Source organism: Bacillus rossius, chromosome 1, assembly GCF_032445375.1.
Source record: "Bacillus rossius redtenbacheri isolate Brsri chromosome 1, Brsri_v3, whole genome shotgun sequence".
Lineage (NCBI taxonomy): Eukaryota > Metazoa > Arthropoda > Insecta > Phasmatodea > Bacillidae > Bacillus > Bacillus rossius.
Genome location: NC_086330.1, coordinates 16421888 through 16439544, shown reverse-complemented (window position 1 = coordinate 16439544; position 17657 = coordinate 16421888). Strand labels below are relative to the sequence as shown.

General features: G+C 36.9%; 1 protein-coding gene across 1 annotated transcript in view; it reads left to right on the top strand.

Moving 5' to 3' along the window:
- LOC134546148 (zwei Ig domain protein zig-8-like) overlaps window positions 1-17657 on the top strand; it is a 596884-nt gene that overhangs the window by 298718 nt on the left and 280509 nt on the right. The window contains exon 2 of the mRNA XM_063388705.1: window positions 7506-7666. Within this exon, the coding sequence (XP_063244775.1) occupies window positions 7506-7666 (161 nt within the window). The remainder of the gene's footprint in view (window positions 1-7505; window positions 7667-17657) is intronic.

Below are 17657 nucleotides of genomic sequence, written 5' to 3'. Positions count from 1 at the left end.
GATAATATGGATAATTAGATAACTTCATTGAAGTGTTTTATATTTTTAATAGATTTGAATTTTCTGAAGTGAAACATGTAGTAACTTAAAACACACAATTAGTTTTACTAAAATTGCAGTTTAATTTTTGAATATTTTATTTCAAACCTTTGACTTCAGTAAAACTTTAATTTCGCAAACCAGACATGTACAACAAAGGCATTTATCAACCCTCGGAAAAATTCGTGTCAATGCAACATTTAATTGTATTTAACATAAAGAAAATTATGATTAAATTTTTTTTATTCCTCATAATCAGAAAAAACAAAAAAATTTCAATTTTCAAACGAACGTGTATATGGGTACTTTGAAAACAAAAAAGCTTTTAGTGTAAAATTTTCTAACACTAGAACTTGAATCGCCAGCCATTGATTATTATTTTTTTTTGCAGGAAAAAGTTGAAAATCAGTATTTTGCTGAACATACGTAATCGCTTGTTTAATAAAATAAAACACTGACTAACCAACAATGTGTGCTACTCATAAATTTCTCTATTACATTATGTTAGAATTCCTCGATATAAATGAAGCGGCCTCAGTCGTTTTATTGTTAGGCAACTACTGCCATAATTATTTTGACGAGTTAAAATAACTATATATATAAGTTTATATTTCATCGCTGTAAGGTATATATTTAAACAGAATCCAGCGATGAAACTAAAAAGGTATTACGGACAAAAATAACGACAGCAAAGACGAACACATTGAAACTTAAAATATCAGACACCACAATTATTCCGTGGAAGGAATTTAGTAATGAAAATTTTGAAAAAAAAAGAGGGTTTATATATTTTAAATCTCCTCTTCTAGCACAGCCAATGGAAGGCGAGGGCTCCCCTGATTGGCCTTGCACCCAGTGGCTATTATTATTGGGTGGTGTATTGCTGTGAGGTTTGTTGGTTTACAATGAGTTATATGTAAATTGTTTTCTCTTTTAACTGATGTTATCTGTATACTTTTTGTTCAATACTTTGTTTACTTATATTTTTATTGCTGACAATAAATGCTTACTCATTTAGTTTCCTTTTAATTGTGTGTTCTTCCTGTACGAGTGGTGCAGCATTGTCCTAGAGTATTCTGTGACTATTGTCCCATTCATGTTCGGCAAGTCTAGATTTTTGAGTTTCACCCTTCTTTATGTGGTTTTGGTGCTCTTTATTACGTGTTGAAAGGTCCCTGCTACTTTCTCCAATCTGCATGCAACCACATTCTCAGGAAAAATTATGAGCACAGTTATGACATTGCAACTTATCTATGGTTGGTTTTACCCTGGTAATCATGCTTTCGATAGTGGAATTTGACTTAAAAACTGTTCTTAGTCTGTGTTTGTTTACCGATCGTTTTAATTTTTTTCCGAGAGGCTACTAACATATAGGGAATAAATAATGTGACACTTGTTTTGTCTGTGTTTTTTTTTTTTTTTTTTTTTTTTGCTGAGTGATTTGGGATTCGTTTGTTGTCATGTGCTGTTTTATGATGTCATATGGGTGGCCATTTGATGGAAGTTCATATTTTAAGTGATCTTGTTCATCAGAAACTGCTTATTAGTTGGAAAAAAATTTCATCTCGTTTAAGTAAAAAGTGATTTATTTCAGTTTAGGAGCTTTTAGAATGGTTAGGAATTGAATGGAATGTATTGGTCTGTATGTGTTGGTTTCCTGTATACTTAAGTAGTGATTTTCCGTTTTCTCTGGAAACTATGACGTCTAGGAAAGGAAGGTTCCCTTCGGTTTCCATTTCCTATGTAAATAAATTATATCGATCGCGTGAGTGAATTGAGGAAATTGGCAAACCCTTCTAACTTTTCGGGACCATTTCGCTGGACAGAAAAAGTGTCATAATAAAGAAGAAATATTTTCGATGGGGTGTTGGTTATGTTCAGTATTTCTAGCTCTAAACTTTCCATGAAAATGTTGACCATAAAGGGAAAAGTGAAGAGCCCATAGCTATTCCATACTTAAAGAATTCGTCTTTGAGCTGGAAATTGGTTATATTGACACAGAGAGTGATTTTTTCTATGAGTGATGGGATATGTATTTACGTTCTTTCTTACAAGAAGCTGTGATTTTCCAATATGTTTTCCACAACAGTAAGATTTTCTGGTATGGACACGTTAGAATATAGGTTTTGAAAATCATAGCTTAGGAGTATGATGGTTTGTGTTATTGATAGTATTCAGTTTATGGAAATGAAGTGACCAGAATCTTTAACCAAAATGGATTGTTAGTGGTTCCATAATTTTTAGCAGGAATTTAGAAATATTTTGGCATGGATATTTACAAGAGCTGATGATAGATCGCAATTGCAGGCTTTGTTTGTGGATTTTTGGTGTGTATTGTTAGATGTTGCTGGTTTTTTCTGGTACCTATGGGGCTCCGGTGTTTTTTCAAAGTAAGTGATTTTTCATTATAGTTTATTCTTTCTAATAAGACTGTGGCCCGGCCATTTTCAGCGGGGAGGATGACGATGTTAGAAACGGTTTTCAGTGTTTTAATGGCTTTGGTTTTAGTGACCTGGCTGATTTGTAGTGGTCCGAATGGTACACCGAAACTCCTTCTGTTCGACTGCTGGCAGTTTGAATATGGCACTTTTTACAGAAGAAAATGTGTCTCGAAAACAGCAATACTAAGTAAGCCTTTTTTCTAAAACAGGTATTTTGCTTTCTCAAAAAGTGTCTATTTTTTTTTATTTGTCGGTTGATGTGCAACTGTGGAACCTAGAAGTGACGTACTTTTATGTTTTTGGTTTTTCTTGGCATTTAAATGATTTCTTCCATACTATATTTGAGATTTCAATTTTTGATGCTGATTAGTGACTGGATTTACAGTTGAATTTTTAATTGTGAAATGCTTTTCTTTCATTTAGAAGCTTCAAACTGGTTTTTTTCTGTTTTCTGTTAACAGGGCACTTTAGAGTTAGTCAGCCCCAAGTACAAGCACAAGCTGTAATATGTAGACCATGGAGGGAAAGGGACCGACAATATTAGGAGCCGGCTGTCCAATTGTGAAAATCTACGTTCTCCAATAGCAAAAATACACGTTCGACTCAACCGGGAATCGAACCCCGGTCGCCCTGGTAAGAGACGTGTGTACTAACCACTTTTTTTTTTTTTTTCAAAAAAGTTGGTTGGCACACCGGCAAGTTTGACAGTCACCAATGTGCCAATCATCTCCCCCCCCCTCCCCTCCCCTTAATGTTATTTTTTTTTATATAACCCCGCGTCGTTGTGAAATTCTAGTTGTGGTTGTTGGTGTATGGGTAAACGCTAAGGAGACGATAAGGACAACACAAATTACAACCATGCCTTACCCGGTATTCGAACCCAGAGCCCCCGCACCGCATCCCGGTGCGTTGCCGACTACGCTACGGAGGCCGACCCCACTTACCCACCACGCTTCTTCCGTTCAATAAAAGTAAATAAAAATATGCGTTGGCCTTCTTTAAAAAAATCATAATGTAATTCACCCGTAAAATGTGAACTGTTGCATAGCTACTAGAAAACAAGAAAATATATACTGAAATGAAAACATGACAGTAACGATAAATTATCAGCTAACTAAAAACATCGGCAGAGCTGTATTGCAACCTGGCCACCAGAATACATTAAAAAAAGAAGACTCGACTGCTGGCAGGTCAATGAACGTGCCAAGTCATAAAATATTGGGTTAAAAATTCCTTCGCTGTAAATGAGTGTTTCTAACCTGGGCCCTCTGTTTCACATAGGTGCAAGTAATTACCTGCAATGAGAAGTGATTATATTTTAAAGTTTCTGAGTAAATTGGTTGTTGCTCGTTAGTGACAAGTTTAGGTGCCAAACTTGTAGTTGATAATTGAGTAATGGGGTCTAGTTAAGGTTGACTAGGTAAGAAGAAACAAGGTAAGTGAGTTAATGTAAGGTTAGTTAGGTTATGAAACACAAAACATATTTCGTAAATAAAGTATGGTACTTTTAACAGAAAGAAAATCTGTTTTCTACGAGTCAACGACGTATGATGTGAAAAAAATTTATATATGCATATAAAAGTCTCTTTTTTTTTCGTAGAAATGCCTTAAAACATTAAAAATTTTAAGTCCAGCCTTTTTCTGGCGCCACTTAGACTACAATGGCTCTTTCCTCATGCACATATTTTCAACATTGCTTTTTTTTCGTGTAGGTCCTTGAAAATTATTAAATAAGTTGGCTCTGTGAGGAACATAAATTGCTTGCGATTTGCGAGTGTTTTTGACATCTTTCACCGAAATAAAATAAGTATAAGTTCTTGTAATATCTATCCTACAAGAAAATGTCACTTTTCAAGACACACTTGTTACTGGCTCTTGTTAACGACCCGTGTCACGGAAAAAGTATTGGTACCTACTCTTGTTACTGTCAAATAACTTCTTTCCTCAAAGACACGTGAAACACTTGTTGGCGGGAGCTTGTGATTGCAAGTGCTTGTTTGTTACAACTGTAACCTACAGGACTTTCACCTTTTGACGTGACGTCTAATAAATCGATGAACGCCGGCTGCACACGCAAAAAGTGCCCCGTTACGCACATTGTTCCGTTACGCGGTGTCCCGTTCCGCTCATTGTTCCGTACTCTGTGTCCCGTTACGCTCATTGTTCCGTTACGCTGTGTTCCGTTACGCTGTCGGCGAGTGCAGTAATAATAGGTTATGTTACAATTGACCAAAAAATTATGGTGATTCATATAATTGATGATAGATATTTGATTACAGATTATTTATATGAAAACTTGTTCATAGTTATATTTAAACTTTATAGTTAAACGCCAGTTTTTAAAATTAATTACAAGTCATCTACACGTGAACTGTTTCGTCGACTGTTTATAAAGTGAAGTGAAAAGTTAATGGGGTTTTCATTGCTTATTACAACAACCATTTCGGCAATAAAGGTTAATTATTCTTGAATTTTTAAAATCTTATTAAAATAAAAATGATTCAATTTTATTCATAAAAGTATGCAATCATATCATCAATGTTTTGTTATGACGTTGTCACGTTAAACTATCGTCCGTAAACCGACTTTACAGACAATCAATTTTTTTTTGGAACAGACCCCTGGCGGGTTACGACCATGGAGTTAGGACCTCTCAGGAGAAGGCATGCTGTGACTTAGTTGAAGTTACTTTGTAACCTCCGCCATCGTCATTCTGTCAAGCCCGGAACTTTGCGGAGATTGTGCTTCACCACGTCTAATGATGGTTAGGTGAATGTGAATTAGTGGTGCACTGAATTTCAAATTTAAGGGCATTCACGAATGCGAATGAGAAGGCGAGTATTCAGTTTTTAAAACCAGGATTGGTAGAAATCGTTAGCGTAACGGATTTTTGCTCTAGTGTCACCCACCGGTTCTGCGGTGAAACCACCACACATTTATCGCCGTTTACATCAGTAGATTATTTATAATATCAATTCTAAGGCTTTATTATATATTACCTAGTGGTATAGTAAAGGCTGATAAAATATATTAATTGTAAGATGACGTTAGTTAAAAACAATAATTTATTAAAAAGGGATAAGAAAATACTATTATAATAAAATGCAAAAAAAATTAATACAAGAAATTTCACATTAAAATATATATTTTTTCTGATATTCATATTTGCAAAATAGTCGCCTAAATTTTGCTAGTGAGATTGCGAATATTTGTTACATCACGAGTACAAATTATAATCTCCGTAGTTATAGACAGTCACGTCAATAAAATACTATCATTTAATATGTAGCCTATATAAAAAATAGGATGTTGGTATCTATATATAACGTTGATAAACTCCAGCACCGTTTGACCGACCGCCATGATAGTCGGCAGATCGAAGTGTCTGTGTTTTTTTACGATTAAGGTTTTTATGCTTTTCAATTTTTTTTGTAACTCGCCGCTGGATGGCGCTGCAACGCATCAACGTCTAAACCGTTCGACCGATTGCCATGGGTAAACAGCAAAATCATAGGTCGTAGACAAACAAACAGCAATTGTGTGTAATTTCCTTGTGTCCACCACACTGTCGTGTAGCTCTATCCGTTTTGCTTTTAACTTGCGGACGATATATCACCCTGTGTTGAGCCCGGGCAACGCCGGTTGGGTACTTACAGCTAGTGACATCCAAAGAAAAACTTTTTCCGCAATGCATGAGCCAATGCTTTTTGTTTGGGGTGTCCGACAAAACATGGCGCTGGCCATGGGCTGATAAAAAATTTTTTTCCGTGCGCTCATGACAGAGATTAGAGAATGTTACAGTTGGATCATAAGTAGAGCCACGGAAATTTCGCGAATTCATTTAGTCGCAAGTTAGAATACAAACCTTCACACTCTCGCACTGTGTTCATGATTGGACCGCAGTTGTTTGGACACGCCCCTCTACGACCGTGAGCCAACGATGTCCATCTAGGAGAGAAGTAAGCGAATCAGGTAGTGCCAAATAACAAGGATAAAAATGTTCTCGCTAAGAAATCAACCAATAAGATAGTAAACATGGGTCGAGCACACCTATAACTTTGAATTCTATCCTGAGGCCAGAGGAATCCGCGAAATTTCCGGGACTCTGATCATAAGCTCTGAGCACTGTGGCCAGTTTGTTCACGTAAGAAGATGGCGGCCATTGTTTGTATAGTGTATTGAAATGTAGTTTACTGCATACTCTTGTACACAATCATTTTTCTCGAGTCAACAGCATTTATTTGTTTAATATTCGTGCACTTTTCCACCACCATACATACATCACTTATGAGTAGAAACCGGAAAATTTCGCGAAGTCATTACACGATAGGCTAAAATACAAATAGTTATACCTCAGTGCTGCCTCTGCTATTGGCTCACAACTCACCTGGATGACTATGGGCCAATGAGAAACACCCAACCGAAGCTTTATCGAATCACAGGCTGCTACGTTGGGACGTCTCACAAGACAGCAGCCAATGAGTGGGTGACATTTGACCGAGTGTACGTAGAACTATGGAGTTCATCTTACAGGTCATTGAACCCGCGAATTTTTCCGGTCCCTACTTATGAGAAAATGAGATTTTCTTCATTGCACAATATGGCGGCGACCTTCTTCCCCCTTACGTCCCCTGGCTTCAGCAGAGATACCTACAAACTGTGTTTATGCTCCATCTGTAGAGACCGGAAATATTCGCGGATTCATTTCGTGATAGGCTAAAATTCAAACATGTGAACAATTCTGCTGGTTCTGCTATTGAACCGCAGTTTAACTAGATGGGCAAATGACAGACTATTGACCAAATAAGCCTCGAATCACAAGCTACCCAGTGGAGACGCCTCACAAGTTAGCACCCAATGAACACGCGTGTTTGCTTGAGAAATGCAGAGGATAATGGAGACTATCCCAGAGGTCATTGAATCCGCGAATTTTTCAGGTCTCTATCCATCTGAAACTTTCTCTGATCTCTGGCTCGTGACGACGTGTGTGTGAGAGAGGCTAGCGGGTGCTTGTGTTGTGCGCAGGCGCGGACGGGTCGCGCCGCTTCCGCACGGACTTCCTGCAGGAGCTGCCGACCCCCGGCACGGGCCCGCACTTCGACACCTCGGTGCCGGGCAACGTGACCGGCCTGGTGGGCAAGACGGCCTACCTCAACTGCCGCGTCAAGAACCTGGGCAACCGCACGGTGAGTGCCCGCTGCTTGGGGGAAACAACAGCCCTTGTGACTCGGCACACGTGACAGACGCCTTAAGCTATTCAAACCTCGACTCTTGAATATATCGTAAGGGATAAAGCGGCACAGAGAGATAGAGAAAAAAAAGAAAGAAGAACATTTTTTTTAAAAACATATTGCGAGATTTTTTCGACTTTCATTTGTTTTCAAGTATTTAAGAATCCTAAACTTTTAAGTATTTATTAGAAATTCGATTGAAAATAATATAAATTAATAAACATCAACTAACAAAACTATTACTAACATCAAAATAACTGCTTAGGAAATCAATAATTATTGATCAAGCGCACTCGCTCTGTTGAATTCTTTCGTTCATCTATCTCTATCGGTTATATCTATAATTTTTTTTTGCCTTGGCACGTGTCATCGCACAAAGAGGATAAATAAAACGAGCCCGGCTGCGTATATAGCATAGTGCTCTCTTTATATCTCTTTAACCAAGAAGCTTTTATATGTTCTTTTCGCGTCAGAAACGTATCACAACAAAGTTTCACGCGAACGTTGCATGAAAATTCGGCCTTGATTTTTTTTTTTTATGTAGCAACAGAAAGAAAATTGGTTTTCTATGGGAAATGGACCACTCACTACCCATACAAAAATTCATCGCAATTACTATAACACGATTGCTTCAGTTCCAGCTAAAAAAAAATTATCAGCATTATATTCGAAGTTTTTTACTATTTAAACTTTTAACAAGATAATTGACTTTTAACTAATGTAAAGTAATTTCAGTTTAAAAAGATATTAATACAACCTAACGTTTGTTTGAAAAATGTTTCGGCCGCTTGGTACAAAACAAATTTCTTTTTTTCAAATTGGAATCTGACAAGGAAAAGCACAAACGCGCAAAGTTATTCGTCTCTCGGCGGAAACATTAAAAGGGAACAAACGTAGCGCTGGGAAATGCTTTTATTCAGCTCGTTTCCTTACGTTTCTTTTGAAGCTCCGCGCATAGCTTTCTTTTCGGAATTCCTCTCGTTCGGATTTATCTCAAACAGGGGACGAGAGGGAAAAACAACCGATAAAACTTCCGGAATGCCAAAAGAAGCCCAGTTCTCGGGGAGCCTGCTAAAAAAAAATGGATTTTTTTTTTCTCGATAAGGAACGGTGGATAGGGTAGAAGTTCCCTTGCAACATATATCTAGTTAAGAAGGCCGGGCTAGGAGGCATCCCTAGCGGTGCATGGTTCCCACCATAGTGTGGCTGTGGCGGGTGGGGTAATTTACTCGGAAAAGGTAGGGTGTCAACTACCCTGTCTGGTTCCCCCCTCTCGCGTACCTCAGGAATAATGTATCACTTCAGGGTCTTCTGGAGCCAAGGAGAATCCGACGCGTTTTCAATTTCTAATGTCTGCTTTCTATACCTCCGCGTTTCTCTATTATTTTTCATCCTCTCTTCGCTACCTCACCTAATTTTTTATTTTCCAAACCTGAGCTGAGGCAGCTAATTTTTTTGCTCACGGTTCTAAATTTACATTTTTTTTTACCTCAAGGTCAAATGCGTTTATATTTAACGTTCTGTCAAAATTTTACCATAAGACGTGTTAATTTACTGAAGCAGAAAATTAAAAAAGTTAAATATTTTTTTAACAAAAATCTGTTTATCATACGTTAAAAAATGACAAAGTGTGTAATTCATTACATCCTACTTAAATACATACCAAACTCACACTTAATATCACGCAGTTAACTAAGTATTGCATGGTAGATAATAATTTTCATCAAGTTTAATAAAATCCGTTTTTATATCAATAGTCGTAAAAAGTATTTTAAAACATTTAGTAATGCATAATTATTAAGATATTTTAGACTGATGAAAAAATATATAATTTTCGTGCAAATCTCAAAAACTTATGCAAGACGAAATGTCAAGCTTACACACAAAATAAAAAGGAGCAACCTAACGGTAGGCTAAAGGGGGCAGTAAAATATGCTTACAGGTCGAATACAGATGTTACCAAAATTTTTTTGGATACAATATTATTTCACGAGAAAAAATATTGAATGATCATGGTACTAACAATTATTAATCAGCATTTATTGATGTGTGATGTCCCTAAAAACAATGGAAATGATTTTGCGAGATGCTTGGTGCACAGAAACTTATTTTCGAACACAACACTAGTTGTGATTATAAATTTATTATATGAAATCTCCTTGATAATAAAATTGGTAACCGGTGACCTTGAAGGCACTCTAGAGATGGAGACTGTGGATTGCATGTATGTTACGCACGTGAGACTGAAATGGGAACTATTCGCTTTACCCAGGGTAAAAGTGAATATCTACATGAGCATTCTCAAAACAAACTTATTATATTTATGACAAGAATCTCAAAATTACACAGGTAAACACGTTAGCTAAGTACTGCTCCACAAGAAATCCCTTTAACAACTAGAATATTATAACACTATAAAAATTGTACAGAAAATTAAATATCAATTGGGATAAATTATATTTAAACTAAAGTCTATAGGAGCCATACCAATGTATCAAAATAAAATATGTCCATAATATTGTTCCGGTTTCAATGGTATATTAAAACATAAAAATATAGAATATTTACAACAAATCATACACCAAAATGAAGGTAAACTAACCTAGTTTTCAAAAAAATGTACAATATCTGCACATTTTGTTATTCTTCATACTTACATACTTACCTAAAGCCCAATTCTTCCCACACTTTGGTTAAGTCCGGAGTAATGAATTTCTTCAATTCTGTGTCTCAACTCTTGCAAATCATTTGGTGGCAGCGGAACGTAGATACGATATTTTATAAAGCCCCAAAACAAACAAAACATTGCATGGCGTTATGTCAGGTGAACGTGGAGGCCATCGGAAAAGAGCTCTGTTGTCTCGACCATTACGACCAATCCAATTCTCAGGGACTTTTACGTTCAACCACTCTCGTACAAAGAGATTCAATGGGGAGGGGCGCCATCCATGTAGTTAAATAAATGTTTACACGTTCACACTCTACTAATCGCCATTTTGCGTAGGCGGTGCTGCAAGCGAGAAAACAACAAATCATTACTCGCTCATGCGCTTATCCAAAACTGTTTGCGTTAATCTTTTAATTGTGACCTTTAACCAAAACTCTACAACGCTCACAGTTGAAGCTATCAAATTTTGTAACAAGGTCGTTCTTTACTTCAAATTACTACCCAGGCTCAATGAAAAAACGCTTGATTTTAATACTGATTAGTAGTGGCGAGCTACGTTGGCACAATTATACGTCACCACGCCGACCAAGCGGTTTAGAAAATTACGTAACTCGCTTCTGTCTTAAGGGGCCCGCCTCGTCAGGGGTGTTTGTGTGTTGGTGAGGCGGGATGATAAGTGCGACGCTAGCTGGTATTTCTAGCCCGGTATAGCCTCTAAGCGCAAGGCTCTGAACTGACGCGCAGTCTTCTCGTCGTCACAGGATAACTGTGAAATTTGAAAGGTGACCGCAAAACTATATGGTAGATAAATGAAGATACACGTGTAATGCAAGTCCCTTAAGTGCTTTCAAGAATCTGTAACGGTTGTTTTACGCCTAAAATTTACTCCGAAAACATGCGTTTTAGCTATTTTAACTCTTCTAGAAATAGAGTTTAAAAACTTAATCCGAAATAAAAAGTACTTTTCGGCACTTGAACTCTTAAATGCTATTCGTAAACAGACACCCCACTCGGATATCTTGAGTAGTTTTGAAATCGCGTGGTTTTTCCTGAAGCTCTGCGAACCGCATGTGTGCCCGGGCAGGCGGAGCGCTTAATGCTGGGTGCTTGGGACAGCCGAAGAATCGTCGTAGGGGCAAGAGTGGCCCTGGCTTCTTCTCCCGGCGAGGACCGGAGCTCTTGTTCGTCTCTGGCGGCGAGGACACTCTCTAGACGGCTGCTACTCGTCAGCGGGCTGGCTGGCGACTGGCTGTCGTCGGGTCTCCTCCCTGCTCGGGGCGAGCTCACGCCTCGAAAAAAAACTACGTCGTCCTGCCCGGGTCTTAGCAGCTTCTCCCTCGGCGCACTCCGTCGTGGGTTCCCGCACCACTCGTCACGCCGTCACCCAAGTCAAAGTCCGGGAATGTCTGTCAGCCGCCACAAGTCCGACTCCGTCGTGAATTCCCGCACCACTCGTCACGCCGTCACCCAAGTCAAAGTCCGGGAATGTCTGTCAGCCGCCACAAGTCCGACTCGGTCGTGAATTCCCGCACTGCTCGTCACGCCGTTACCCAAGTCAAAGTCCGGGAAGGTCTTTCTGCCGCCACAAGTCCGACTCCGTCGTGAATTCCCGCACCACTCGTCACGCCGTCACCCAAGTCAAAGTCCGGGAAGGTCTTTCTGCCGCCACAAGTCCGACTCCGCCGTGGGTTCCCGCACCACTCGTCACGCCGTCACCCAAGTCAAAGTCCAGGAACGTCTGTCTGCCGCCGCAAGTCCAACACCTTCGCCACTTACCTTCCGTCCGCTTGGCTCGAACCCCTGCTTCCTACTCGTGCTCGTAATAAACACCACTCGCTTCTATCGAACCCGATAAATGTCTAATCACCCCTACGTAAGCCGTACGTTTTACTCCACGTAACGTATCGACCTGCGACCATCTTGGTGAACGTCTCCAAACAAGGGCATTATGCGTAGCTGTGTTTGACCTTCGACGGGCGTGGACAGCGTTGTGACGCCGGGTCTCTTAGTCTCAGCCGGTGTCTCGCAGCTGCTGAACACGTCTAGCTGCCGCTTCACTCGAGACCAGAGGAATTTTGACGTGACAACGTCTAATAAATCGATGAACGCCGGCTGCACGCACGAAAAATTGTCCTGTTACGCACATTGTCCCGTTATGCGGTGTCCCGTTACGCTCATTGAACGCTTACACCGCATGTATCTCTCTTCCACTCGATTGGAACAACCATCGAATTGACTTTTTCGAGGCACATTAAACTTGAAACACTCCCATTCGTTTCCTACTTTTCCTATCATCGTCCTATCCTAAACAGAATAACACAGATTGGAAGAAGTTAAATAGCAAACATGTATAAACTTTATTGCTATAATAATCTCTTCGTTAAAGTAATAAACATATTTGAATTAATGAGTGCAAATAAAAGTTAATTCATCAATTAAATTGTAGATTTCATTTCACTCCTTCTTTGTATCCATACAAAATAGTGATAATTCAATAAAAATTATTCAATTTTATTCATAAAAGAATGTAATAATTTCATCGATGTTTTGTTATGACGTTGTCATGTTAAACTATCGTCCGTAAACCGACTTTACAGACAACCAATTTTTTAGAGCGGCCATCGACGGCGGTTGACGACGCCGAGAACGACCTAGAATACGTTGAGCTGAAGTTTCCGTCCGCGTGTCGTCCGATTCAGGCCCGGTGCACACGTGCGGACACTGTCCGTGCGGTGCCGCTGCGGCGCCGCAACGTTGCCGCAGAAACACATTCACACAGTACGGACAAATACCGCACACTCTGAATGATGCCGACTAACGAGATGGATGTGTACAAACGTAAACGAGTATTCTTTGTGTACCTAGTATACAAATGTTTATTGGATACACTACTTTCTTGTCTATATTTATATAGATTAACATATAGGCATTCGTAAAAATAAAGTATAATGTATACTTTCATATTTCGTTTTTTTCCTTGTCATCCTTTTCGTCAAACGATTCGCAAAATTTACGGCACATGTTGATCCACGCACATATTTTTTTTATTACGGTCATGGATTCTTCAACGGCTACGTTCCATATATCTGGATAACTTTTAACTTCTGCGATGAAGCGTTCAACATCTTATATGTCTTCAAATTCACGTGATGCTGCCATCTCACTTTGCGGCAACATACCGCACGTGTGCACTGCTCGATTGACACCAATGTACTAAGGAACGTAGTTGGACGTGCGGCGCCGCAGCTGTGTGTGCATTACTTCTTATCAGTCAAGCCTTCCGAGAACGCATCTCCGGCGCCGCAACGGCACCGCACGGACAATGTCCGCACGTGTGCACCGGGCCTTAAACTCACCGAACCCTGCGGGTTTTTTTCCCCAGCTATTTAATTTTCCTGTGTTGCCGTGCGGGTCACATACCCATCAGGCTTCGCGGCTGAAATCCTTTCACTCGTATACGCGCGCGACTTTCTGCGCCACTGTTAACCTCACGTCTACTAACAAAGATAACAGGGGAAGAAGACACACCGTTCCGTTGTCCAAAAACATTTCGGACCTTTGCTTCGAAGTATCACCAGCGCATTATACCGTCCGTCCAATAGGTTTTGGTTTGTACTGGCAATTATGTGGCTATTTGTCGACTATGCCGCACGTAATTTTTTTTTTTGACAGGAAGGTAATTTATGATCGACATGTGTTTTAGTTCAATTTAAAAAAATTTGTGAAGCTCACCACATATCGAAAAAAATTTACCTCAATACATGTGACTCTTTGTTGTGTCTTCCAAGACTATCTACTTTTATATCTACCCTTTTATACTAAACATAAAGTACAAATTTTTTTGTAAATGCTTTTTTATTATAAAACTATCCTAGCACTAGAGTAGTTTTTCGAGCAATAAGTGTTATTAGGCAAATGGCTGGCTTTCCTCGGCAACTACACTTTTTTTATTTATTTTACTGTCGCAATATGTTGTAATGAAATAAAATCATTTAAAGTCATTAAAAAACTAATAATAATTAGTTTCATTAATAAATTACCTGCAGGCGTAGGTAGATTTTGTAGTACCTAATTCTCCCGGAAATAATTTGGACACTTCTATAGATTTCTCGAAAATCATTATAAAAAATAATATACATAATATCTTTGTGATCTGCGATATTATAGAAAGATATATTTAACATTTTCTCATTTTTTATGCTGCGAAAATGTTATAAATGTTTTAAACTTAATATATTCAGCATTGAATAGCTTAGAACGAATTTCATATCATTTAATATAAAGTATTCATCCATTTTTTCCTAATACTTTTTTCATCCCTTGCACTAATAACGTGGTCATATAAAATTTGCTTTGCACCAAGATTTAATATAATATTAAAAGTTTTTAAAATACAGTCAAACAATTTTGATATTAAATATTTTTTTTAATTTTTTTTAATTTCAACCCCTGATTTTACGTTAATAATTGGTTTCATCAAAAATGGTTTCGGCCAAAGTTTAAGATAAAGTTAAGTATTTATACATTAAATAATAATGGATTTGATTGCGAATCTATTAAAAAAGCGTGACATTTTTACTACCAAAACTTGTTATTTCCACAACTTGCAGTAATAGTTGGTTACATAAAAATTCATTTTAACAAAGTTTTAGACAATACCTAGAAAGTTAAAAAAAAATTATAATAGATTCGATAGTGTATATGGTTAAAAAGATTTATTTATTTCCTTATTCTAACATCATGTTTATTTAACTCCTTGTGATAATAGTTTAATCATAAAAAAATCTTTAGACCTAAAAAAATTGTAGGACATAATTTATGGTAATTAAATAATTACGTGTTTTAAATTGTACCGCTTTGTTTTTCAACACCTTGCAGCAATGGTTCGTCTTATCACAATTAGAAAAAAATTATAAGATTTACAAACAAATTGAACGGTTTCAATGGTGTGCTTACGAAGGGAGTTACGATTTTTTTTTCGAACACTTTTTTTTACACCCCTTGCAGTTTTGGTTGGTTACATAAAAAAATTATTTAGACAAAAGTTTGTGGTATTACAACAACCATATTATAAAACTTCAAACAGATGTGATATTTGTTATATTATGGGAGTTACAGCTATTTCTTTTATCAAAAAAATAGCCCCCTCTTCTACACCTTTGGTCTGGTATAAGCCGTTAACGAACTCGACGAGATTTTCCATTACTATATCATAGGTATCAATTTGGAGGTGATTTATGAAAAATTACGGCCTTGATCGTGTCCATAAAAATGTCATACATATGTGTAAACGTTTCAGTTGTCGATGGTTTTTGGGTCCATGGACCATGAAACGAAAAACTATAAAAAAATTTCCAAAAGTCCCACCATGGTACCGCCTAAAATATGTAGTATTTCTTTGAAATCTATCTTAAATCTATTTCTTGAAGTAATCGGTTTAAAAATAAGTTTTACAGTAAAAAAAAAAAAAAGGCTCTAATGAAACGCAAGTATTGAGACTAAAAATTTACAAATGAAATTATAGGCAGATTTTTAAGACTCAAACTTTAATATTACAATTATTATTTCATCTGTTCAAAATTTTATGATTAAAATTGAAATGTTTTTACACTTTATGAGAACCTATTTATGAGCCGCTAATTTAATAATTTTTTGTACAGGTTCCAAACAATCCCTCAAAAGGCTAAAATGTACAAGAGTTTTAATACATCAAGGTGATTTACAAAGTAGTCACGCAGTCTCGTTCCAGAGGCTAGAGTTATCTTGGTAGCCACTGTTATATATCAGACGCAAACTTGCTGTTCGAGTTAGCTAATTAATTAGTTGTTAATTGGAAAGCCGTGGCGCTTGTTAGAGCATTTCTGTGGGTTTCAAAGGGCTATCTTCTACTGCCAGTCGTGCAGTGAAGGAAGTTAGTAGGTCATTAATTTTAAACTTCAGTAAGTTTGATTTCATGTATAGAAATTTAAGTGTATTAGACGATAACAAGTTTTGACGTGACAACGTCTAATAAATCGATGAACGCCGGCTGCACGCACGAAAAAGGATGACATTGTCCCATTACGCACATTGTCCCGTTACGCTAATTATACGCTTGCGCCGCATCTATCTCTCTTCCACTAGATTAGAACAACCATCGATTTGACTTTTTCGAGGACATTAAACTTGAAACACTCCCATTCGTTTCCTACTTTTCCTATCATCGTCCTATCCTTAACAGAATAACACAGATTGAAAGAAGTTAAATAGCAAACTTGTATAAAAGTTATAGTTAAAATAATCTCTTCGTTAAAGTAATAAACATATTTTAATTAATGGGTGAAAATAAAAGTAAATTTATCAATTAAATTATAGATTTTATTATACTTCTTTGTATCCATACAAAATAGTGATAATTCAATTAAAATGATTCAATTTTATTCATAAAAGTATGCAATCATTTCATCAATATTTTGTTATGACGTTGTCACGTTAAACTTACGTCCTTAAACCGACTTTACAGGCAACTACTTTTTTTTAAAAAAAATAACAGATATTATTAGATTTTATAAACCATATTGACTTTTCTCAAAAGTGACCTATAGAAAGAAATCAATTATTAGTCACCTGCTACCAAACAAAAAGTAAAAGAAACACATTACATTCTGCTTTATCAAAATAATTATTACAGTATTATTTATTTTATATTGTTTATAGATCAATAACAAAAAATTCACGTAAGTTAATTATTTCAACACACGTTGGAATTTAAAGCTGTAAGAATCAATAAAACCTGCTGTTTGTAAAACTGTGTTTGCTTACTGGAGTTCAATTGGATAAAAATAGTAAATTAAATTTATTTTCTATAAATGTCTTTCATTGATAGTTTTTATGAAAAGTTTTTACTTTTTAATTTTTACTACTTAATAGTTTTACGTGATTATAAATATAAATTATATAAATTAATATTTCTAAATATAAAAGACTACCTATCCATCATATATTCGTTAAAGTTTTAAAATATTTTATGCTTGTACACATTTAATTATTAAAAATAAATAAAACGCCTTTGCCAATCAATCAATAAAAATTAACTGTTTAAAAATGTAAAAGCGGGATAGTTAATTAAAGAGTAACCATGTTCAAAAAAAAATTTGTTAACATGATTGAAATAGCATCTTAAACAACTTTTTTCCAGGAATTCAATTTTTTATTTTATTGGAAATTAATTTGGAGTTTTAATCATGAGCTAAAATGTTTTTTTGGCTTTTCTGATTAAAATTAATAATTTGTTTACAC